General features: G+C 44.9%; 1 protein-coding gene across 3 annotated transcripts in view; it reads right to left on the bottom strand.

The window, feature by feature from the left end:
* The window catches only part of slit2 (slit homolog 2 (Drosophila)), a 513,947-nt gene extending 492,984 nt beyond the window's left edge, over window positions 1–20,963 (bottom strand). For all 3 annotated transcript variants that reach the window (XM_078545575.1, XM_078545584.1, XM_078545594.1), the window contains exons 1-3: window positions 20,377–20,963; window positions 18,428–18,499; window positions 17,113–17,184 (exon numbers count right to left, since the gene is read on the bottom strand). In XM_078545575.1, the coding sequence (XP_078401701.1) occupies window positions 17,113–17,184; window positions 18,428–18,499; window positions 20,377–20,561 (329 nt within the window). In that variant the 5' untranslated portion in view covers window positions 20,562–20,963. The remainder of the gene's footprint in view (window positions 1–17,112; window positions 17,185–18,427; window positions 18,500–20,376) is intronic.
* Window positions 20,964–26,231: the final 5,268 nt, after the last annotated feature.

Raw genomic sequence — 26,231 nt, 5'->3', positions numbered from 1 at the left:
GAGGAGACGGCAGACGATCTTGGAGGACGATCTTAAACAGCTCTGCGCGTTGAAGACCCGGCGGCAGACTTCACCATCTCGGTATGGGCAGCAGCAAGAGCACTAGTGGAGTGGCAGTAATGGGAGGATGAATGCTGCTTTCCTGAGAGGACAGCAGGTTTGTGCTCCAGGGAGCCACCGTCACTCCCTGGGGCCACACCTCAGCAATGCTGATAACCTGTTGGGGGCTGCTGTGAGACGCTGAAAACTCCACTGGAATACACAGCTATGATGGCAGCAGTCTGAGCTTGCTTGACAGGAGTCTGAGGCATCATGATTGGGTCCATAAGTGTGCTAATAGAGTTGGCCACCACTTCCACACTGGAAAGGACAGGCTCCAAGCTGTGCACAAAGCCTTTTGCCAAGCTGGTGCTGGTCTCTTCTATGCTCCATGACAGTGACCGCAGGCTTTCTGACAAGCTTCCCAATGCACCAGTATTTTGTTGTGCATACCCATCAGTATCCCCCTTTAGGCTGCTCATCTCACTCCTCTGCAGTGTGTGACCTTGCTAACTCATGCGCTGGCACCTGCCCTTACCCCTGATTTGTCTCCAGCCCATTCATGCCCGATGTCTCACCAAGCACAGGCCCCGCTTTTAATTATCGCCAAAGTATGTGAGTTGGTGGTTGTGAGTTTGAAATCAAGTGATGGTGCCTTGTCTTCATCATCACCATCTTCTTGGTGTTCCTCCAATACCCAGGTTACAACTCTTGGGTAACTAAAAGGAAAAAGGCACGAGCATAAGGTTTGATAAGGGGAATACAGGTGAGATGAAACTAAGAGGTGTCTGCTTAAACTATCTGCAGCTTGTATATCAGAAGAGTGTTGAATGAGGTGGAAGTGAGATGTGAGCAGGAGGATTAGATGTGAGGATACCGTCACCTTTGATGGTTTTAGCCCCACTGCTGCCGACACGCTCAGCAATGGCCATCTCTGTAACAGCAAGCACCATCTCACCATCCCCTTGCATGTGAGTTAGGACATGCAAGTGTGCCTCTCCCCCCCTGGTTTGCTCCTGCTTCTCCAGTTGTGCAGCACTCTGCCCTTCAAGAGAGAGGGAAATGTGCTAGTGAGTGTAGTGCAATCTGTTTGACTGATTGAATAGCTGGCAGTGAATACATCCTGTGAATGGTGGATGTGAGGCTTACAGCAATGCTGAGTATATGAGGCTGAGGTGAAGCAAATGAATGTCAGGTGCAAGTTCTGATTGTTAGATATTGTTGGTGCGTGAGACATGTGGGTTTGAGCAGTGGCTGAACTTCATGGGCAGTTGGTGGGATATGAACTTTAATGATGCATTCACTGACTTTGAACACTCATGCGAGGTCATTGAATTGCTTGTGGAACTACGTCCAGTTCCTCGTGGCTTGAATCCTAGCAGTGATCATCACAGTTGTCTGCTCCCAGTGATTTTTCATTGTGTGTCTGTGGGGTCTCCACCTCTCATCGCAAGTACTGGCCATTTCCTCTCCCTTCCACTTCCTCTTCTAAGACTTCTAGCATAGCATCTGAGAACCTTGAAGATTACTTTCTCCTATGTTGTGCCATCCCTCATCTTTTGCCAGGTCATATTCTCTTCAACCACAACTCCCATCACCTGTTCCAGCCATAATGCACCTCCCCTTTAAGAGGTGCAGGCTAGTTTTAGTGCAGGCTAGCTTTAAGTGCTGCGAGCCACTCATGATACTGGCTCCCTGGTGATGCTTCCAGCCAATGTACAGTGTGTTAGTTATCCCTGTGCCCATTTCAATAACTATCCAATTTAGCCCCCTATCCATTTTAATGATGTTGGTTGAGGTGTGAAAATTGGTCAGGACACTGAGAAGAAATGCCCCCTGTTCCACTGATCCACAGCTGACATTTTAAGAACATGATATTGTGCCTATAAGTTGTCAGTAAATACCCTAGGCCAACATAGGGTCTTGAGGCAGCAAGTGCCTGTTTGATTGTATCTTCCAAGAACAACATCAAGAAACCAGGCACTTCTCCATTCTGGATAGGGCAGGTGGAGCACTTACCAGATGAATCATTCCAACCCCCTCTCATTCATCCAGCTCTGAAGTGATATCAGCCCCACTTTCATTGTTCTGTTGTTGGTATGTCAATTTGGGTCAGTGCAGAAAAGGAAAATCCAGGTTAATAACCTTAAAGCGAGCTTTTGAAGTGCATTGCAAGAAAGCCTTTTATTTTCAAAACTGCACCTTTCTGTTTCAGAACTCATTTTGTGCCAACAATGAGAAAGAAAAGTGTTGACCATCACCGAGAAAACCTATTTCCACCCTCATGCCTATCGTTATAGCTGTATGGAGATGGAACGTCCCACCATTACTTCAGAGGCAGTTTCTGTGCTTGTATCGGGTGGGAATGGCTATTCACATTGCCCTCCCTTGGAGAATATCACCGTCTATTGTATTTTCTTTGTTTAATGGATTCAGATAGATAAAGGAAATGTTTCCTTTCCCACCAGGGTCTTCCCTCTGAAGAGTTTCTACAGTAACACACCCACTCTTCCCTTTATAAAAAGACTCTGAGGATTTTTACTGCAAGGTATGACTGACAAATAATGAATGAGCTACACAAAATAAGAAACCAGTTGATTCTCTCTTGGTCAAATCCTTTGGAATATAATATCACCTTTTTGAATGCAACAGTCAGCAATGCGTCAGGAAAAAATAAGGCTTCATTTCAGGAAACCAGAGAAAGTTTTCAAGTGGGGAGGGGGCATACTTTGTCATAATTCGTGTACCCCCCATTATCACCACCTCCACCCCCTCCAATGCATTTAAATGCTGTTCTTTTAAAAAATATTGCCCTGCTAAAACAGCAGTCATTCACATCCTTCATTAAGCGGTGTTGAGTACGGTATTTTCCTTTGAACTGCTCTTCATCCCTCCAGCCTCCACTCTCCACTTCCCATTTGACGACTATGTCAAACCTGAGATTGCCTAACATGCTGCCCATCACTCAGTTTCCACTAATGAATCAACTTTTACATACTATCGGATAGGGGATCCAGTGCAGAATGTTTCATTTCTTGTTGGGCTTTAAAGTGTTATCTCAGCACAATGAGATGGAGACGAGACTACTTCCTAGACGTCTTGCTTTCAAACTCTCATCAAGCAATCTTTCCAGGTTTCAGTTGAGAATTTTAACAGCGGCTGGATCTCCTCCTTACTTTCATGACGCTTCTGACTAAACAATTTAAAGGGCCAATCTTGTGTTTCGTGACTATTAGCCTCACCTCTGTTAAATCACAATCAAGGATTCCAACAAGGTTTACTCTTTCCAAATTAAATCCCTGTCTCGCACATGTGCTGAATCTGAGGGTTTCATAATAAGTGACCTTCATTAACCCATCATGTTGAAAGTGCTGCAAATTCAACCCCTTTATAACTGATCTTTTACTGGCATTGGTTTAATTTTAGAAATCTATTATTTGTAAGCCAACCTCTTACCCTGATGACAAACCCCCCAAGTTACAGGTCTCTGCTGCCTGAATGAAAGAGCCAAATTTAGTAACATAGACATAGAAGAGTGGGCTCATTAAAGCTGATCTCCAGAATTTTAATTAAACATGTGCTGCCAGAAAAGATGGGCAGAATTTTCCTGGCCCCAGGCTGGCAAGAACAGAGGTGAGGGCACAAGGAAAAGAGCAGAGAGACATGTTGGGACAGCTCCCCAAAGTATTCTCGCTACTGGGGTTGCTGAGGCTTCAGAGTTGCCAGCCATCTGATAGGGCTAGCCGCATCTAAATTCCAGAGTGTCACTTGCAATGGCTTCTCTTCCTGCTCCCACACATTACCTCTGGTGTCCCCCTAGGATCTATCCCCCTCTTGGCCCCCTCCTATTTCCAATCTACATGCTGACCCCCAGCGACATCATTCAAAAGCAATGCTAGTTTTCACATGTACACTGGTGGCACCCAGCTCTACTTCACCACCACCTCTCTCGACTCCTCCACTGCTGCTAAATTATCAGACTCCTTATCTGGCATCCAGTACTGGATGAGCAGAAATTTCCTCCAATTAAATCATGGGAAGACCAAAGCCATTGTTTTGGTCCCCAGTTCAAAATTTGTTCCCTTGCTACCGACTTAATCCATCTCCCTGGAAACAGTCTGAGATTAAGCCAGTATGTTAGCAACCTTGGTGTCATATTTGACCCAAAGATGATCTTCCGACCACATATCCGCTCCATCACTAAGGCTGCCTATTTCCACCTCCATAACATCGCTGAACTTCACCCCTGTTTCAGCTCATCTGCTGCTGATGCCCTCACTCAAGCATTTGTTACCTCTAGGGCTGACTATTCCAACACATTCCTAGCTGATTTCCCACATTCTACCCTCCGTCAACTAGAAGCCATCCAAAACTCTGGTGCCCATGTCTTAACTCACACCAAGTCCCTTTCACCTGTGCTCACTGAACTGCATTGGCTCCAGGTCAAACAATGTCTTGACTTTAACGTTCTCATCTTTGTTTTTAAATCCCTCCATGGCTTTGCCCCTCCCTATCTCTGTAATCTGCTCCAGCCCCACAATGCTCTGAGATGTCTGCACTCATCTAATTCTGGCCTCTTGAGTATCCCCAATTTTAATTCCTCTACCACTGGTGAGCAGGCCTTCAGTTCACTGGCCCCAAACTCTGGTTTTCCTGCCCTACCCATCTCCACTTCTCTTTCCTCCTTTGAGACACTCCTTAAAACCTACCTTTTTGAATAAGCTTTTTGCTATCTAAGCTAATAACTCCTTGGGCTACATTTTATGCTTCCCTGCTGGCGGGTGGCCTGCCTTCCGCCTACTCGCCTGCCCCCAACCTGTCTGAAATTTAACAGGGGGTTAGTGGAGTTGGGCAGCCTGCCTGCCCTTGGACCTATTGAGGCCCTTCAGTAGCAAATTAATGGACACTTAAGGGCTTCATCTTGCCTCAACCATGGTTTTACCCATGGCAGGGGGAGGTCCATGCCAAGCGGACAACCGAGCAGCTTTAGATGCAAGGACTGGTGTTGAGCAACGGGACGAGGCGGTGAAGAAGACCTCCTTTGAGGATCCCCTGTGCCCATCAGAGGCAAGTTCCATCCCCCCAGGTCATACTTCCCGCTTTACCCTCCCTGCCTGGCCTCTCAAACCAGGCCTCCACCAGGGCCTGCCAGCCTGGCCCTGGCGATAACCCAGACTTAAGTCTGAGCTCCTTTTCATTAGAACTGCCTGTAGTCCCAGCAGTGGCCACCGTTCCCACCTAGCGCTGTTGAGACTACAAAGCTGCCGGCCATCCGATTTGCCAGCAGCTCTCAAAGGTGGATTTCATCACAAGATAACGGCAGGGGTCTTGCCTTAAAGCAATTAATGCTGTTCCCCCCACATTCCCTATAACATCCAGCCCCTTATGTGGCTTAGTGTCATATTTTGTTTTAAAATGATCTTGTGAAGCACCTTGGGATGTTTTATTAGGTGGAATCTTCTGCTCTCTCTGTTGGTGGGCTTGGAGACAGGAAGGGCATTTAATTGGGCAGGATGGTGGCGTACCTGAACCCCACTGCCTTCCTGTCTCCAGCAGAATTAAGTTCTGGGTGGGAAGGCCCATGGTTGACCTTCCCGTCCCATCACCAATTGAGGCCCTTAAGTGACCAATTAGTGACCACTTCAGGGCTTCATCCCACCACTGCTGATATTAACCCAGTGGCGGGCATGTCACCATGCAGCGTGTACAGCAGGTAAAATTGTGCAGCCAGCATGCCACCTGCTGGGGGCTCTCGATCAAAGGCACTCAGTGCCTAATAGAGTGACTGAACGTCGGGAAGGGAGGGGCCTGCTGAGAGCCACCCACTTGTCCTTGCTGCCGACCCTGCTGCACCACTCTCCTCACAGCCCCCACCCCATGAAATCACCCCCCCCACCCCCCACCAAATTACTTACCTGTGGTCTGGGTCACTCTGCGATCCTGGGGCTCTGATGCCTGTCCTTAAGGCAGAAGTCATGGTTTATCCAGTGGCACTGCTGAACACAAGAGCTGCTGGCTTCTGATTGGCTGGCAGCTCTCGGTTGGCGAGACTTTCGCCCCCAGGGTCTTGATTCCAGGGGAAGGCCCACCGCTGGCCTTGCCACTGCCTGATTGGCTTTTGGTTTGGCGGGCCTTCCTGAAAAGAGGCAGCACAGGTCTCTCAGTAGCTCTCCAGCTGGCAGACGAGACCCCCAACGCCTCAACAAGATTCTGCCCATTATGTTAAAAGTACTATACAAATTTAAGCTGTTGTTGTTATTGTTGTTAGATCCCAATGAAAGCAATCCTACATATGCCACAATAGTCATCCCATTCCGCCACAATGCTGTGTAATCTCATGCTGAGCTGTGCTATTCATCTGTTTATTTGAAACACCAGCATACAAATACAAACATTATTAGCAAAAGAGCACTCTCTATTCTTTTTACGAAAGATGTTCTATTTGTCACTTTCAGTTAGCTGTCCCCATTGAATAAGGTCTTGTTTAATCTCCTCATCAGTGTTTGTTGTGGATTCAGGCAAAGGTTTGGAATTCTTGGTTTAAAAAAATTGGATTATTTCGCTGCCTTTGACTGTCTGACACTTTTAAACTACATAAAAGAAAGTCATTAAAGGAGTGAAAGAAAATAATTCAAGGTCTATTATAACCAGAAGCAAGCAGTACACGCAGCAGATTAGCAGGCAGTGCTACTGAGTGCTTTTTAAATTGATGTCAGGTCAAATTAATTTCTGGTTTCTCAAGACATACACAGTGTTTTATTTATTTAAATGCTCTTCCCCTTTTTCGTTCCTTTTCATGGTCCCTATTGCTGTGTTTTCTTTCCAAGCCTCCTCTTTTAATTGAGAAAGAATAACATGTCACAGAATTACAGGATAGTTACAGCACAGAAGGAGGCCATTCAGCCCATCATGTCTGTGCTGGCTCTCCGTAGGAGCAATTAACTTAGTGCCACTCCTGGCCTTCGCCCCGTAACCCTGTATATTCTTCCTTTTCAGTTAACAATCCAATTCCCTCTTAAATGGCTTGACTGAATCTGCCTCCACCACACTCTCAGGCAGTGCATCCCAGATCCCAACCGCTCACTACGTAATAATTTTTTTCTTCATGCCTCCATTGCTTCTTTTGCAAATTATCTTAAATCTGTGCCCTCTTGTCCTCAATCCTTCCACCACTCGGAACAGTGTTTCCCTATTTACTCTGTGTAGACCCCTCATGATTGGGTATTGCTTTATCAGGTCGCCTCTCAACCTTCTCCGCTCCAAGAAGAACTGTCCTCAGTTCTCCAATCTATCTACATAGTTGAAGTTCCTCATCCCTAGAACCATTTTCGTGAATCTTTTCTGAACTCTCTTTAATGCCTTCATATCTTTCCTAAAGCATAGCACAACCCTCCAGGTTTGCCCCCAAACTCTTCCAGACACTGCTGCATGTCACCCAGAAGAACGGGGTTACGGGATGAAAGCCGGGTGTCAAAAACAAATGTGTGTATTTTTTCCTTTTCTTTGAACTCTTTAATTTATTAGTTAAAAAAAACTGGAGATGGGAAGAAAAGGCTGTCTGACTGGGTTGGGCAGTTGGAGGTGTCAGGTCGTTTTGCGAAACTTTCAGGGATATGCCCAATTGGAGTTGGCAATCTAAGGCAATTGATTTTTTTTTGTTTTACAGTCCTGACAGTTGGCAGGAGATTCATTTCTGTGCTGCACTACCCAACTACTGTATGGTGTAGGCAGACTGTCAACTGGTAAGACTCACCCAATATGGACAGTTAGAACCTCATGATGTTTGAGACTAGAATTCAAGCTCACAGCCCTGCTGTTAAGAAGATAAGAAAAGGTCATACGTATTAGGAACAGGAGTAGACCATTCAGCCCATCAAGCCCGCTCTGCTTAAAGTTCCCACCCCTTACATGTCAGATGTCAGCTGTTAAATGCACGTACATGGGTGGTGAATATGGCACAAACAAGTTTGGCTCTGTAGCCCGCAATGAGCAAATGGCCTACCAATGCTCACGACCCAGATCCACACATGAAGAACAGGCACTTGTTTGAAGTTCCAAGCTCTGCCAGTGCCACACAGAAATGCACTGCAGGATGTGCCATTTGAGTTCAGAAGGGAGAGTAAGAGGAAAATATCAGAGGGAAAAACTGAAGAAAAACAGACATTTTTTTAACTCACAGCCAACATTGTCAGCATGCAAAAGACCAACTGCATCCAGACTGACATTTAAGAAAAAAGGCTAAGCTATAAATAAACAAGGTTGTCTCAGATGACTTTCCCTTTTGGTGTCCTCAATTAATAATGCAGTGCAGTGACATGGGTAATACACAAGGTGACGGGGAGGGGGGCAGGGAACGGTTGTGTGTATTTTTTTGTTTTCACACATTCACACTGAAGAAATCTTCCCCACTGGTAAAAATTAGAAATGGCCGAAGCAACGTAATTCTAGCTCAGAAAGTTGAACAGCCAATGCAGTCCAGAGCCTTATCTTTACTTTGCCATAGCCTGAGCAGAAAGATGATGTTCTAACTCTACTTCTTCATTCTGATACGGCAAACCTAATGGCTGTCAGACCCTGATAGAAGCCTGCGCGTGACCTTGTTTAATGTGGGGACATTGGGGTAGATAATCTTGATGGGTTGGTGATCAGACTTAGTGATGTGTCAAATCATGATGATCGAGACCACTTTACTGTTGCAGCCATCTTCTGCACTTGCAACTGGTGAGATGTAGCCTTCCTTCCTCTGTTATGCCCCTGAGGACATTTTGGACTGCCCTTTGTCTGACACCTGCCCCAGACCTTGCCACCATGGGTGACCCTACCAGGGGCAAGGAGTTCTCAGTGGCATCACTCAATGGATAGCCGAAAAGCACAAGCATCTCCACCACGTCAAGGTGGAAATCCACGGAGAAGTCAAACAAAATACTTTATTCACCCAGATTTTCCTTTGTTCTCTGTGTGTTTAAAATGTTTAAGTCTGTTTGAATTACACCCTCTTTTAGTTTTACTTGCATGAAAATTTATTCCCCAAGTCGAGAAAACAGAAATGCAACATGCTGCCAGACAGGTGCCAATGCAACTCTCTCATAAACAGAGCCAGCTTTTGAATCATTATCCAGTATGACAGGAGGGGGAAACAGGATAAAGAAACTGTCCATGGTTCATTTTCTCCTCTCTCTTCCCAAACAGGATCAGAATATGGTATGCTGCTGAAACAACTGGCTTGTTTCTAAGATAAACAGAAAATCTCCTCAATCTACTTGCATCAATTGTTAATAGGGGGTGATTGGCTGCTGAAGTTTCTTCTGTCCCGTGGGGAAGCATCCAGCCCCCAGTCTGCCTCCCCTTAATGTTCCAGTCGGGGTCAGGGGACTTGCAATGTGAAGGAATCGTGGGAACAGCTCTTCTAAGTTAAGCCCAGACTGTGCAGGTAAGCAAGCAGTTACAGCACCGAGAAACAACCACTGGAGTCAAAAATCAAACTTCTCGGGATTTTTAGACACATCTCTCAGAAATCACAATTCAATTTGATTCCTTCTTGAAGTGAAGGTGAAGAATTATGATGAAAACTCATTACAGATTAATACAAACTTCAAGAGAATCTTCTTGCGGAATCCATAGGCACTTAGAGATAAATTGCTTGTCAGATAACAACCTCTTCACATCAGGTTGACTTGACAGCCACTAACAATGGGAATTTCCGCAGCTTATTCTGAGCAAATATGAAATATTTGCTCTGGGGCTGACAGCTGTGACTGCCTAGAGGTAGAGGAGGTTCTGTGCTAAATCATGTTCCACAGCTGAAAGTCAACTCAATCCCCCACATTTCATTCAGGCCCTGCCAGCTATCGATCAACAGTTGAGGCAGCCAACGTGAAGCAAGCTAGAGGGCTGCACAGAACACCAATGGAAAACACCACTCCTACCAGCTACAATTATCTTCAAGACTAATATAAAGTGCATTCACATGGGATGGTGGGTTCTGGTTCAGGAGAGACAATTAGTATGCCAGAGTTCCCTGAGGTGATATGAATGAAGGCTCGTCCTTTCTGGCAGGAACGCACATGCATCAAACCTGATCTGTGCTGAATTTGTTTGCATCGATATTGTAGAGCAAGGTTCAGGTGACATTTTTGAACAGCAAATGCCATGTCAGGTTTCATTCTCTGCAGTCTTAGGAAAGCAATAAACAAAAGCCATAGGCCACAAAATTAAATATAATTACTACAGCTGCAGGGTTCATCAGCAGCACAATTAGTTTGGGGGAGGAATAAAACAAATTCTTTATTTATAAGATTTATTCTGTACTTGCACAACGGTCATGTCGATTATACAGTGATTCAATGTTATTTAGTAGCCAAACAACAATGCTTGTAAGTAGGAAATCACCTAGACAGCAATGTGATAACTGCTAATATAAAAATGAAATACTGTGGATGCTGGAAATCTGAAATAAAAACAGAAAGTGCTGGAAATATTCAGCAGATCTGGTAGCATCTGTGGAGACAGAAACACGGTTAATGCTTCAAGTTGAATATGACTCTTCTTCAGAAGACAAGAAGTTCTGAAAAAGAGTCACATTCGACGTGAAGCATTAATTCTGTTTCTCTCTCCATGGATGCTGCAAGACCTGTTATGTGATAACTGTTTGTTTTACAGAATAAAATTCGGCTATTGTGTCTTTTGGTTCTACAGTTAGTCTGCCAGGAAGTGCAGGCCTTTATTGCAGAGACAACTTTGTAAATTATATTTTTTACTGAGTGTTGCTACAGTTTGCTTTTGTACCTCATTCATACTGTATTGCTGCAGCAGTATTTCTGAAGTGAAAAAGAATAGCTCCTGAATAAGGCTAATGTTAGTGAGCAGACACAGGTTGTTATATAATCAGCAGATGCAAAGCTTTGGAAATGCATTATGTAAACTGGATACACAGTGGATAATATGCTTTCACTGGTGACAGCTAAAATTTATTTTATTAAAATCTTTCACTGTGCATTTCTGTGGGGGTTCTACCTGATCTGCTGCCATAACATCAGTATAAGAGTGGCATAAACCTGGAAGAGCCATTTATATCACTTCTCAAGGCCATTGATGAATTTTGGGTGGGGGATGAAGAATCCTATTGAAAGTTTCTCCTGGGTGTCAGTAGCAATGTACACATGTAGAATGTATGTTTGCAGTGAGCATGAAACATTGTCCTGGCCAATATTTGTCCCTTAAACATCACTATAAAAAACAGCTCGTCTGGTCATTATTTAATTGTTGTTCGTAGAACCTAAGCGGCTGTCAGGTTTCTTACATTACAACAGCAACTATTAAAGTATTCAATTAGCTGTGAAGCAAGTGAAAGGCAATATATAAATGCAAGTTTTTCCTTCTTTCTAGCTGATTGGTCCATATTCCCATCACATAGCTGGGAAAAACTGTACACCTATTTTCAGTTGCAAAAGAGTTCTTTGCCCTTGCCACTTAAAAGTAAAAATGATCACATAATTTATATATAATACATTCAGTAAATCACAAATATAAATAGATATTCCCATTTCACCCTTCAATCTGAGTGAATCATTCTACCCCTCCTGGGCAAAAGCAACAGCTTTGATTATGCAGACACTCTTCCATATTAACTGTGCCAGACCCACATATGCTCTTATGCTCCACTGTCAACCCCAATACCTAAACAAAAACAGGAACAACTCATGCCTCGGCTGACAACTTCATTAACTTGACTCATTTGGTAGTACTACTGGTTCCAGGTCAAAAGATTATGGGTTCATGTCTCAATTTAGGGCTTCAGTGAAATACTGAGGTACCATTGCCTTGTGGATAAGGTGTCAACAGCTCAAGTTTGCCTGTTCCAGTAGTTTAGATAGATGCTAGCAATTCCTGTTATGAAAAATATTCCACCTCAACTGTCATCACTAAAAGCAAGCTAACAGACCCTTCATCTCATTGCTCTTTGTAGCACAAAATGTCCACTGTGTTTGCCTATGTTTCTGAGATACACATTAAGGTGTTGTATAAAGGCACATTTTTGCTCCCCTCCCTACTTGTCACTGCAAACTTCGCCCATTTCATGCTTTCCCATTTGCTCCCTCCCACAACTTTCCGCCTGGTGCCTTATCCTCTTTCAGTTCCAGCCCCAAGATTCTTGTGATTCTAGTTCCAGTAAGGAAAAAAATCAGAAAGCAACAGAGGCACAGGAAGTAACAAAGAAAGATATGCAAAGAGACAGAAGTAGTGAAGCCATCTCTGAGTCCCAAATGATCCCCATCCAGAAAGCACAAGGCTCTCCATAAGAAACACCAATTGAGTCAATCCAATTCAACCTTCACACTGGCTCGGAGTGTGCCCTTGAGTGGTGTCATTCCTCACCATTGCATCGACGGATGAATAAACAGTTTCAGAGCCAAGTATAAGACCTTATGGGCAGAATTTTTAGGTCAGCATGCGGGCGTGCAACCGACTCAATCGGACGTGAAATCGCGCGAGATGACGTTGGGTGAGCGTCCCGACATCATCCCGCGCTCGTGTGATATTTCGATCGGCGTGAGTGCGCAAAAGTCAGAAGCGCACCCGCCGACAATTAAAGTTGTTAAAGTTCCAATTGTCTCCGATTTTTTGTGGTCAGTCCAACCTTATGGGTTGGCGGACAGGTGAATCTGCCAGGTGACCTTAGCATTTTTGATGAAACCTCATCCAAGGGCGGGATGAGGTTTCTGTAATTAAGTGAAAAACGTAAAAATGTATGGACAGAATTTTCATCATGCATATGTTTAGGTGACTGATTGTGGTGCATGGACATTTTTTTCTAGATTTTAAACACTTCATTCATAGGTTTTAAAGTCTTCAGCTCCCTGAGGCAGCTCTCTGCCTTCAGGGGGCTTTCATTCAGCGGTCGCCCGCGCCGCGTTTATGTCAGCACCCACCCTCCTCCCGCCCCCACCCCGGCAGCGCTGAGCATTAATTGGCCAGCCAGCATGAAATCGCGGTCGGGAGTCAATCACAGACGACGGACCGTTCCCTGGCAGCTCCCAGGCCCACCGATCGTGCCCGCCCACTGCTCTAAAAATCCTGCCCCATGAGAAATAAAACAGTGATGCCAGGTCTGTAAATGTGACACGTATAGAACCCTACACTCACTCCATGCCTGAAACTTACACATAAGCAATGCCATGGGAGATCTAGATTTTTAATATAGATTCAGGTAAGGGGCACAGTGAAAATACAGGGTCCTCTGTACTATTGTTCTGTACACCAATTTTACTATGTAGCTTGAAATGTTAGCCTTTAAATTATGACCATAAAAAGGGGGGGAATCTAGTGAAGCTCCCAGGAGCAGGAAGTGAGCCAGGTGGGGTCAGTTAATGGTGCAGGAGGCAAAATGTCAGTTGCCCAAAGCCAGGATGAATGTTGAGAAGTAAAATGGCAGCAGATTAAAGACAAATTGTGGTTCCTGACAGCAAGTGGTGGGAATCAATTTTTAATGCATTAGTATGTCATGCATACTCATTAAAACACATGACCAGCAGGTTAAATTGTACCTTTGCTATTAAGTCGGCAGCAAACGAGAAATACGTGCTTTCCATTCACGACTGCTTAAAGGTGGCATCTAGTAGGTGAGGTGGATTTGGAGTGAATAAAAGCTACTTTTCTAAGATGGGGACTTTGTTGGACCAGGGGAGAGATGACAGAGCTTTGTATTGAGCTCGGGCAGCATCTCTCCCAGGAGGTCATGGCATGGCTGCCCAAGGGAGGGAGGTTGGGTCCTGGCAGCCCTATGAAGGATCGTGGGGGACAGATGAAGGGAGCTGGATGACAGAGGGAAGATCAATCTCTGCCAAAGGCAGTTCGAGTATGATAAAGGGGAGATCAAGGGTGCTTGAGGGCAGATCAATGGTGAGGCTGGAAGTGTAAAGACTAACCCAGTGTAGGTCTAGTGTGATAGAGGAACGGTCAAGGATGATGTTTGGCAGGTCGAGGGTGAGGAGGAGGGTGCAGGTCCATGGTGCTGGGGACCAGCTTAATCAAGGATAATGGTGGGTGACTCAAGGATCACAGAAGTCAGGGCTAGAGTGATGGAGGGAGGGTCAAGGGTGATGGGAGGGAAGGTAAAAGGTGACTAAGAGAGAGTGATAGGTGATGACTTGCAGCTCCAGGGATCCAAATGTGGCAGTGGAAAAGGGGTGACAGCAATTCAGTTTCAATATCCTCCTCTCAGGTAGGCAGAATGATGCTGCTTGCTTGAAGGGAAAAGATGCCGTTTAAATATGGCGCTAGGACCTTTGACCCTGGGAGGTAATGAGAGGATGGTGACTTCCTGCCTTCCCCCCTGCACCATTGGCTGAGCCCCTCAATTGCGCACAGTTACTTGGGCAGTCGCGGCATGATTGTGTGGAAGACCCGCTCACTTGTGGTCCCACCGTCGGGACACTTGTTGCTGCAACAAGATTCCGCCCACAATTTCTTGTACTTTTTTAAATCAGGGAAAATTTCAAAGTGTGAAGCATTGGGCAGAATTTTCTGCCTGTCGGGCGGGCTGACCCAACCCAATCTCAGGCGGGCGGGGAGCCGATCCCTGCCAGAGAAGCGGGCCCCACTGCCATTTTACGTGTGCGGGCCAATTAAGGCCCGCCCAGCATGACGTCCGCTGGGAAGCGCTATGTGCTTCCTGTGCGGGTGGTGGTGGTGAGGGGGTGATTCCCCAAAAGTGTGAGTGCGCTCATTTGCACATGCGCACGAAAGAGCGCACATCTCCCTGAGGCTAAGTGCTGCCTCAGGGAAATTGCTGATACATGAGATGGGACATGTTCATAAATTACAATAAAACTTTATTAAACTGTTTTAAACCCTGCATGAAACCTCATCCCGCCAGTGGATGAGGTTTCATGTTTTCTCTATTTGCCGCCGGGACTCCTGGCCTGCCCAGGAAGGTTGGACAGGCAGGTCCTTTAATTGTTTAAATGATTCTGTCAATGGCCTCAAGTGGCCCGCAGCTGATTTGGCTGCGCCCCCACCTTCCTGAAAATTTAAATGGGGCGGGGTGATGTCGGGGGCTCCCCCCAACGTCATCCCGCGTCATTTTACGCATCGGCGAACGGGCCCCACCCCCTGCTCGCCGACAGCAAAATTCTGCCCATTGTATAGATCTGTGCTTTCCTCTTCACAGCTCTTATTTACATAGCACATGTCACATAGTAAAATGATCCAAGCTGCTTTACAAGACTGTTATCAGATCAAAGAAAATTCATATTAAGCCAGGACATCTTACAACATGTAACCAAAACTTGGTCAAAGGCACAGGTTTTAAGGAGCATGTTAAATTGAGAGGGAGGCAGGGTGACTGAGCAAGGATATTCCAGAGTTTAGGACTTAGACCAGGATAGAGAACCCCTGGCCTGGGCCCGGATCCGGCCTGTTGCACTTTTTCATCCAGTCCGCAGGGGTATTTCAAAATCTGGCCCAACCGGCCACTCTGGGCCTGACGCCACCACATTCTGATGCCTGAGCCTCGGCCACAGCCACCAGAGGCCCAAGCTGTAGGGAGAGAGCAAGGCCCGTGATCTAGCAGCAGGACTGCAGGGCGGGGTCGGGAAGCTGCCAGCTGCCGTATAGGTAATGAAGCATGAGTAACACGGGGCAAGGGAGAAAGGGAGCAGGATACCTGGCTCCATTGACGGCTCACCCCCACTCCCCCTCCTAGCTTCATTTGTGTCCCAGGACAGGGGCTCAGCCCCTGCAGACTGAGGAAGAGGCCCAAGCCCAGGTGTAGCCTGGGACTGGGAGATGGCCAGAGCCTTGGGTTATTGAGTCACTACCCTGGGCTGGTTTGGGGTTTGAGGCAGAGTAGTAAAGGGGAGAAAGAGAGAGAGAGACACAGGCAAAGTGGGAAAGGAGAGAGAGAGAGAGAGAGAGAGGATGGGAAGGGAAAACAAGCAATAGGTTGAGCTGAATTTCAGGAATGCTCTGATTGAGACACAGAAGCTATGCTGCTCATTAAGGAAAAGGAAACTCAGCCATCGCATTAAAGTAGTGGGTGAGTTGAACATTTCTGTACTCTCTCTTTTAAAAATTAAGTTGGTTTTAATGTGTGTGCGGCCCGCGACTGATTTAGTCTATGTGTGAGTGGCCCTTGATAAGAAAAGGGTTCAAAAACAAAATTAGCTGGAAAAACTCAGCAGGTCTGACAGCATCTGTGGAGAGGAAGACAGAGTTAACGTTTCAAGTCCGTAAGTCATACGGATCGAAACGTTAAATCTGTCTTCAGTTCTGATGAAGAGTCATACGGACTTGAAACGTTAACTCTGTCTTCAGTTCTGATGAAGAGCCATACGGATTTGAAACGTTAACTCTGTTTTCAGTTCTGAAGAAGAGTCATACGGACTTGAAACGTTAACTCTGTCTTCAGTTCTGAAGAAGAGTCATACGGACTTGAAACGTTAACTCTGTCTTCAGTTCTGAAGAAGAGTCATACAGACTTGAAACGTTAACTGTCTTCCTCTCCACAGATACTGTCAAACCTGCTGAGTTTTTCCAGCTATTTTTGTTTTTGTTTCAGATTTCCAGCATCCGCAGTATTTTGCTTTTATCTAAGAAAAAGGGTTCCCCTGACTTAGACTGTGGAAGGCCACCAAGTTAAGTATTCCGTATATATAAAAGAGAGTTGATTTTCTGAATCTGCACTTTATGCACGCACATATCTATGTAACATGAACAAACTGGTACTCAAATAGTTCATATCAAAAAATCTGTTTGAAGTTTTTCTAAACAACTAAATATGAAAAAGTATTTTTAATAAGTTAAAAACTGAACATATCACATTTATTAACACTTTTTGTTGGACTAATTCCATTCTAAATAATATAATATTGCAACACCTGAGATACTGGAAGAACCCAGGAACAAAATAAGAGACAAGCTGAAGCAAAAAACTCATAAACCTGTAAGATTATAAAGTGAGAAATATATTCTGTTCATTCCCTGTATTTGATTTCTTTCTGGTTAATGACCAAATTTGAATTCTTAGTTTACTGGGAAGTCGCCTTGTGAGGTTCAGCTACTGACAATACTTACAGTCTTTCCAGCTCCTTCAGATCCTGAAAGGCTCCCCTCTCAATGGTGGTTATTTGGTTTTCCATGAGCTGCCTGTGAAGCAGAGGACAGAAAATTGAAGCCATGGCATCTTAATGTAACGAACAAGCAGACAGCCATTAACACCCCAAATGAATGTATTTCAAACATAAACAGCAGACTGTGGGCTGGCTTGTCTTTATTCACAGCATATCGTACTCGAGTTTGAGATTTCACATCCAATTTGCTCTGCCTGATACTGACACCTGAAACCCATCCAGCTACATGTGCAGCGCAGAAAGTAAGTATGGGTGGGGGAGGGGGGGGGGAAGGCATTTTACCATTAAAAATATATTTAAATCAACATTCTTGGAAATATGATTTAGAGTTTGGTTTCTAGGCCAATGGCAAACCGGAAGAAATGTGAAAAAATACATTTACCAATAACAGAGCACCTTTAAGTCGTAGAAATAGAAAAACAGAGGTAGGCTGAATGAGTAGTGTTTATTTTTATTTTTATGAGCAGTGTTTATGTTAAGTGAGTGTCCACATTGTTACAGAATGACAAGTCAACCAACAGTTAAGAGTATAAATTGTGAGCAGTGCTTTCTATAATAATGTTCTTAATATATTTCAATTGGGGCAATGTACAAAGCATTTGTAAAAAGAAACATATGCATGTTTAAATATAGAAATATTTGTTAAAAAGGAGTAATATTGTTGTTTATGATTTATGTGAGAATCCTGTTCCGACTTTTGAGATTTTTCACATTTGATGACACTGGCTGTGTCAATGTGGCTACTCAATGAGTAGCATTTGGTTGAGCCAATTTTGGAAGACTGGTGAATACTATCATCCATTCACAACTAACAAGTGAAGCAAAAATGTTAAATACAGGCTCAGTATGGCCCAGTGGAGTTTGCCAAGTGCACTGTCACACTGCTATTAAACGTCAAAACAGCAAGCAGCTTGGACCATTGGCTAGGTGTTGGACAAAATATCCCATGGCATCATAGAAGTTATAGCCAGTGCTTCAGTTTCTAACTTCTAAAACGAATCACATTTTCCTGCAGAAAATGGAATGTCAATAATCAAGTGGGAGAGGAACATTAAGAGGTCTAGATCTGTGGTACATAGTCACTGTTGACTCTGTCTTGTGCTCATTCAGATGACATCTTATTCCTGCATTTCATTCACAGAGGGTAACATGAAATATCAAACTGTCATTTAAAAAAAAGTGACACAAGCTGAACAGTTGGAAATAAATAGCAGCAGAAATGCATTGGTAGATTGTGCGACAGAAAGGTCTGGACTTACAGAACTCGCATGTGTCTCAATCCTGAAAAAGCTGATTTGGTGATTCTGGTGATGTTGTTCCCATTCAAATCCCTGAAAGGAAACAATGTTAAAGTGTTTGACAGTGAAGCAAGGAGAGGCAATATGATAGACTCATTATCATTCCCTGAAGCATGCCCAAGTGGTCAAATCTACATCCAGTTATTGATATTTCACTCAGTGACATTTTTAAACCCGCCTGGAACGTTTATAAGTGCAGTGCGTGCCCCCTTCCCCCCACCTTGAAAAGGGGGTGAATGTTTGGGAATTAAATCCCAGCAAGCCATTCCTTACTATGTTTCTACAAGGAAATTAAAGAGAGGAACCAATAAATAATTAACGACCACAGAATATTGAACACGGTTGAAGAGATACTGTTCCTTCTATCAACAACGCGAAGAACCCGTAAGCAAGACCGTTCACATTTGTGATCAACAATTGCCTCACCAAGGGTGGGTGGGGGGAAATTAAGAGATTAGGGGCAGGGGCCGGAGAAGCAGTCAGAGAAATAGGCTTTAAGGAGCATTTCGAAGGCGGGGGACCGATGAATCTTGATTCTGAATTTCCACGACAGGGAAAACGCAGGGAGGATGTTAAACTGTTACCGATGTTCGCCAAATAAAAAGTGTTGCCGTTTGCTGCAGTCTGTGCATTTCTGAGACACCAAAATAAATATCTAAAATAAACTTTTATTTTGGGAAGTTTTGGTGCCACTGCTTAATTTTTTTTTAAAAGGTGAAAGGTGCGACACACGAAATGCAGAAAACTTCACTGGCATACATATTTCAAAAAGGAATCAGTATTGATAGAAAAGTGTGTGCGTCTCTACACTGCTTGCAAATGTAGACTTTGACAGCACAGCAAGCTCTTGAAATCTAATCCCATCAAGCATCTGAGACCACTTATACACTCGCCAACTAAGCTCAATAAGGGCACAATTCTTTCAAACCCACTCCAAGATTTCATGCACTTGCACAGAACGAACAGCTAAAAAACTGCCCTATCCATCTTATATTCAAAGCGAAATACGCTCAGCTATTGGGGTGGGGGGGTGTTTGGAGGGGTGAGCTGCTGTAAGAAGAGCAGGACTACCTCTACAATATATTTTATTTTCGTAACAGTTGTGAAATCTTTCCTGATCTTGCATTAAAAAAATAGCCGAGACATGTTCGAATGTCCAAGAAACTCACGGTCCCTAGTAAGTTCATATTCCGGTTGACCGCTATGTAGGAATACGTCCTTCCAGAGTTTAGCAATTAAAATTATACCGTTATGGGTGAACACTTCAGCCAAATGTGTAATAAGGCGAAACTAGGGGAAATGATCAGAATCTTTCCCCATTGATGTGTTATTCTACAGAGCTTGACGGTCAGCAAGTATTAAGTGTGCATTCAAAGTGATTTCGGCATTGTATCTGACTCCCATTCTTACACTTCTCCCAGATGTTTGAGGCTGGGTCAAACAGACCTGCTCATTATCAGCCCCCCTCTCTATGCAACCAGTTCCCGTCTACTCCCAAAAGGCTGGTTCGAAGCCCCTCTTGCGGTACCCCTCTCTTCAAACCTGTCACCCGTGCAATGAGAGCATTTCAACCACATGCAGAAATGAAGCTTTTTAGTTAAGATCGTTATCGCAGATTTTTAAACTGCCGGTTTCAAGGAGCAATGCAGGTCCTTCCTCTAATCTCCTGTATTAAACGTGAGGCATGAGCCCGAGTTACTTGCACACGGTGAAATGGCCAGAGGTCCTGCATCGTACTGAATGAAACACTATGGGGGATGGCCAGGAAACGATTCACTGCTTCGAGTGCTGCTTGCAGACTGTTTCATTAATGGGGGTTCACGGAATGTAGTATGCCAGCTATAAAGAATTTTTTTTTTAAAATTGCGATCTATCTAGGAAACAGAGGTGAGGAATGAGTTTGTACTCACAGTCTCTCGGTGTTCCTGGGGATGCTCTTGGGAACCGAGCGCAGTCCCAGACCGTGACAATCTACTGCTGTCCCAGCACAGGTACAGTGATTCGGGCAAACTTGGCCAGCAACTTCTCGCCAAGTGTTCGTCCCGATCACCAGGAGAAAGCAACAGAAAACCCTCCGGAATCCAAACGCACTCATCGCTGCTTTTGGGAGGGGGGCGGGGGAGGGGGGTGGGGGTAAACTTTCGTTTCTTTAAAAACAATAAACACGGAAAGCTTAAAAAGGAGCCCGAAGGTGAATAAATGCGAGTTGTTCGTTTCAAATCTGCCCTCCAAGTGCGACCGATCTGCTCTCCCAACTTTCTTTTCTCTGTCCCGATGCCAGGGTGTTGGTGTGTGCGGAGATTTTCGAAGCGGCGATCGCTACAATCCCTGCAAACTCACAGACCAGTTCCCAGACAATAACACGTATCAACAGCGCCTTCTTTATCGCCACCATAAGAGGTTCCGGATTTTCACAAAAAAAACGCGACCAAACCAAATGAATTATCTTGTCAGCGAATAGCTTCGGATTGTTCGACCACAACAGCCCAGATGATTCAACAGACAGCGCCGCATACAACGCCAGATATTGATTTCCTTTCAAGCATCCATCAGGCTGTCATTATTGACAGTCATGAGAATCACTGAGGATGTGGGGGGAAGAGATCAGGCACGTCCTGATTCAAACACACGAGAAAAACTGACTATTAATGTGCATGTAATTGCTGAAAGTCTTGACAACCTGCCCTTTTTGTTCTTTTAAGTCCAGATCGCAAGTAAACAAACAAGGAGTCTTTTTCTGTCCCTCCAGGACTGATTGAGGCCAGTTTTTTAAAAAAAATCTCTTATCTTCGCTTTGCCCAAAAGACCTGAAGGTAGGTGGGCAGTGAAACAAATGTTTGCATTCTTGCACTCTCAGCACCTCTTTCTAGTTGCACCAGTCGTGCGACGGATGGTTGCTTGGTTTGGATGTTAAAAGAGAGAATTGGAAGTAGCAGAAGCCCGGTGTTGTGTGTGTCCCTCTCACATGCTGCCTGCGAGCTGCCGCTAATGCTAGAAGCTCGCCTCCGCCACCCTTCCACACTCACAAACGTTGCAACATTCAGCGCGTTCGGGCACAAGCTAATGTAGCCAGGCCGCTAGCCCCGCCCCTTTCCCCGCCCGCCTGTCCCATTGGATCCGGCACGCCGGTCATTAGCATACGGCGGAGACGCGGCGCGGGCAACAATGGAATGAATGAAGAGGAGAGTCCCAGATCCTCAATCGGGTCCTAACGTGATTGGCACGAATATCGTTCATTACTCAAATAGTAATCAACTGTTATGTCTCTTTCTCTGCTGTTTATCCCCCCCCCCCACCCTACCTGACGCTGCTGGAACAGGCGAAGCCCTCCCCAAAATAACTGAGTTTTAGCAGCAACAGAAAAGTCGACTGGCACGAACCACTTCGTAGGCACAATTCTGTGAGATTATTGGCAAGATAATTCCTCACCCATGTAAATTCGCAACGTTTTAGGTGTGAAACTGCATTCTTTAGTGGGGTGTTGTCATTCCCTAAACAATTGAATGAATTGTAGAAGGCATTCTTTTGTTTGGAGAATGGAGCTACAAGAATCGCGCGTCATTTTTCCAAGGGTGGTGTCGTGCCCAAGTGACAGAATGATGTCTTGTCATATAATTAAACTCAGCGTGTTTGCAAACAGAAATAGGTTGGCAATGATCTCTTATAAAGGCGATTTTATAGACACATTGACAAACAAGGCTGCCAACAATAATATAAAAACGTAAGTTGTTAAAGAAAATCAACAAAAATTGAGACACTTTCAAATCTGTGAAAGTATCACCCCAACCGTATTTACATTGGAAATGGAAGATAGTGTCGGCCGATACTCTGAAACTAGGAAGCTTCTGTAAATTTCTATGCTTCTTAATATATTGTGGGTAATTTACCAAAGCATTGCTGAGTAAAATAGCTTTCCTCCTTTCCCAGCTGATTGTAGCAGTTTTATTTCGCACCTTTGTGCTAAGAGTGATTTATATAATCTATCTTTATATAACCTGACCAAGAGGGACAAAAACTCTTCCACCTTGGAACTGGCGCTTGGTTTTAAGTGAGATGAGAAATGCATTCGCTGAAAATCAAATTTGTCACAGCCTCTCCTAAAAGGGAAGTAGAAACATAAACGGTATTGAAAAGTATGTCTTTTCAAAAAAAAACTTAGCATGACACAAATAAAAACACAACTGATCAACAACACACAAGCGTGGTTGCGTTGTGAAGTAATTTTACACGATGAGGTAAGAACACTGATTTGCAAATACAGTTCAGCATAAAGGAGATTTGTCAGGCATTGACATCATGGGAGGGGAGTCCAAAGCAAAATACTGCGGATGCTGAAAATCTGAAATAAAAACAGAAAATGCTGGAAATGCCCAGCATCTGTGGAAAGAGAAACGTTCTGACAAAAAGTCGTCGACTTTGTTTCTTTACCTCCAGCTGCTGCATGGTATTTCCAGCATTTTCTGTTTTTATTTATGGTGCAGAAGACCGTGGAGCAGAGGTTGCTGGCATTATGTTGGCGGGGGTGGGGGGAAGGGTAGTGGTGAGATGGTGTGAGATGGTAGTTTGGAGACAGGCTAAAAAGGAATCCATTTTCCGGGAATGTGACAAATCAGATTTGGATAACTGCCGACCCAAATATTTTACATAAAAACAATGTAAAATAATAATGGAATGAATTATCAGGAATAAACTTGGAGATCATCTCCAGTACGCAAGAGTCAATGGGTTGGACTTTCCCAGCACCTTGGAGACGGGGTTGGAGGCGGAGGAGGCCGGGAGCATAGGAGGATGAATAGGGGTATATACAGGGGATTGCTGCCTCCAGGGGACTTTCCCAGGGCGGCTGGGAAGGGGGTCGCTGGCCGCTGGGTGGGGGCAATGCAGCCAATCTGTCCATTTTGTATCTGCACCAGTATTTCCCAGCCATTGGAGAGGCACCACCTCCCGCGCTGTGTGCGGAGGTCACCAGCTCACTTGAGGCGGTCTCCCGGTGGCAGGCCATGGAACCGGAGGCTCCCCCAGGCTCCAGCCATGGAGCCGCAAGGATGAAAGGCGGCAGCCCTGTCCATGAATAGATCTGCGGAGGGCTTTCCCCTCCCAGCCCATTGCCCGACCAGTTTTCATGAGCTCGACGTTGAGGCACCCTTGGCCTCTCCTACCTGCCTTGGCGGTGTCCAGCTCTCGCAGTGAGGCTGCGGGCCTCCTGATTGGACCTGCAGCATCTGGACCCCCCCCCCCCCACCGGCTGCTGCCCTTGACAGGACTGTAAGCATGCAGCTAGCCAAGGAGGCCGGCTCCTGGGCGGCTGCAGCAGGTGCCCTGGTGGCACGAGTGGGTTCAGATACCGGGTCTGGGCCTAATACCGGTGTCCCGAAAAATTCAGCCCGTCCATGACTATGGGGTGGGTAGCTGGAGAAATCATGCCTGGCCGACCTTCTTGATTTTTGGATGAAGTTGCACTCTTAAGTGAAATGTGGAAAGATCCAAAACATGGCGTTAGCTGGATTCCCAAAAGTGATTTGACAACGTTCCAAATAATAGGCTAATAATTGACCTCTGAGCTGTAGGATTTAATTGAAAGGTTTGGAATGGGCAAGAAATTGGCTGTAGGGTAGAAACTTACACATAGTTGTTAGATTAATTATGTCAGGGTGAGAGGTAGTTCCTGAGGAATTGTTATCTTGGACCCTCAACAATGACTTGGATTCATGACTCAATGCACATTAGTTATACTCAGACTAGACAAGCTTAGGGGACACAACTCTAAAAACGACAAAAAGGTTTCAGCAAAATATTCAAGTCGGCAGAACAATGGTAGATCAAATTTAATGTAGACATATGTAGAGTCCTAAGCGTTTTAGTGGACCACACACTCAACATTTTCAACTACTACAGAATAACAATCAACAAAGTTAATAGAACGTTGAACTAAATTTTCCAAAACAGTCGAATACAAGTCAGAGGAAATCATGTTCAAACTATATAAGTACTGTGGTCAGACCATATCCTGATTACCGTGCCTAGCCTGGTAATCAACTCAAAGGGTGATATTCTGGAAAGTGTGGCAGTGCAGAGAAGAACCATGAGGTTGTTCCCTACTATTAGGGCCTGAGTTATGGGGAAAGACAGATACAGCAAAGCTGGAATCAATGGGAATCAGTGGGAAAACTGTCTACAGGCTGGAGTCATACCTAGCATAAACGAAGATGGTCGTGATTGTTGGAAGTCAATCATCTCAGTTCCATGACATCACTGTAGGAGTTCCTCAGGGCAGTGTCCTAGGCCCAACCATCTTCAGCTGCTTCATCAATGACCTTCCTAACATCATAAGGTCAGAAGTGTGGATGTTCAATGATGATTGCACAATGTTCAGCACTATTCGTGACTCCTCAGATACTGAAGCAGTCCATTTCCAAATGCAGCAAGACATAGACAATATCCAGGCTTGGGCTGACAAGTGGCAAGTAACATTTGCATCACTCAAGTGCCAGACAATGACCATCTCCAACAAGAGAGAATCCAACCATTGCCCCTTGACATTCAATGGCATTATCATTGCTGAACCCCCCACTATCAACATCCTGGGGGTTACCATTAACCAGAAACTGAACTGGGCTAGACATATAAATACAATGGCTGCAAGAGCAGCACAGAGACTAGAAATCCTGCAGTGAGTAACTCACCTCCTGACTCCCTAAAGCCTGTCCATCATCTATGAGGCACAAGTTAGGAGTGTGATGGAACACTCCCCACTTGCCTGGATGAGTGCAGCTCCAACAACACTCAAGAAGGTTGACATCATCCAGGGCAAAGCCACCCGCTTGATTGGCACCCCATTAACAAACATTCACTCCCTCCAACACTGATGAACAGTAGCAGCAGTGTGTACCATCTACAAGATGCACTGCAGAAACTCACCAAGACTCCTCAGACAACAATTCCAAACCCATGACCACTACCATCTAGAAGGACAAGGGAAGCAGAAACATGGGAGTGCCTCCAAGCCACTCACTGTCCTGACTTGAAAATGTACTGTAATTCCTTCATCGTCACTGGGTCAAAATCCTGGAATCCTCTCCCTAACAGCACTGTGGGTGTACTTACACCGCATGGACTGCAGCAGTTCAAGAAGGCACCTCACAACCACCTTCTGAAGGGCAATTATGGATGGGCAATAAATGCTGGCCTAGCCAGTGATGCCCATATCCAGTAAATGAATAAAAAAAAGTACTTGGGCCTTTGAGCCGTGAAAAGAGGCATCTTAGAGATCCTAATTGAGGTATATATGATTATAAACCGTAAGCAAAATCCTGCACATTCAGGCTCAAACTAGTAAAAGCCAAACTTAGAACTGATACTGTATCAGAAGGTCTCCTTCACATAGAATGATTAACAAATTAGACAGACTTCTGGTTAGAGCAGTGAAGCAAAAACCCTGGGAAAAATAAATGACACAATGTAGGACTGTGGGCCTTTCTGCTTGGATGAACTAAGATGGGTCAAATGGCCCTCATCACCTGTAGTTATGTCTGTAAAATGTGAAAGGCAGCAATACCAGCAAAAGATATGGAGACACAGCAAAACTAGGTCTTTGTTGCTGCTTGTTTTAAGTAGGTCAATAAGTTTGAAATCTAGAGTGCCAGTGACTGTGTGATAGCCAGATGCCAGGAGCCAATGACACTGTAATAATATAAAAGCTCCTTTACTTAAAGCCTGCTGTAGCTACTAATCAACTGTAAGCTTTTTTTAAATGTTTAACTAAGTG

Source organism: Cetorhinus maximus, chromosome 1 (genome assembly GCF_964194155.1).
Source record: "Cetorhinus maximus chromosome 1, sCetMax3.hap1.1, whole genome shotgun sequence".
Lineage (NCBI taxonomy): Eukaryota > Metazoa > Chordata > Chondrichthyes > Lamniformes > Cetorhinidae > Cetorhinus > Cetorhinus maximus.
The sequence above is the reverse complement of the archived record's forward strand: the minus strand, read 5'-3'. Positions and strand labels throughout refer to the sequence as shown.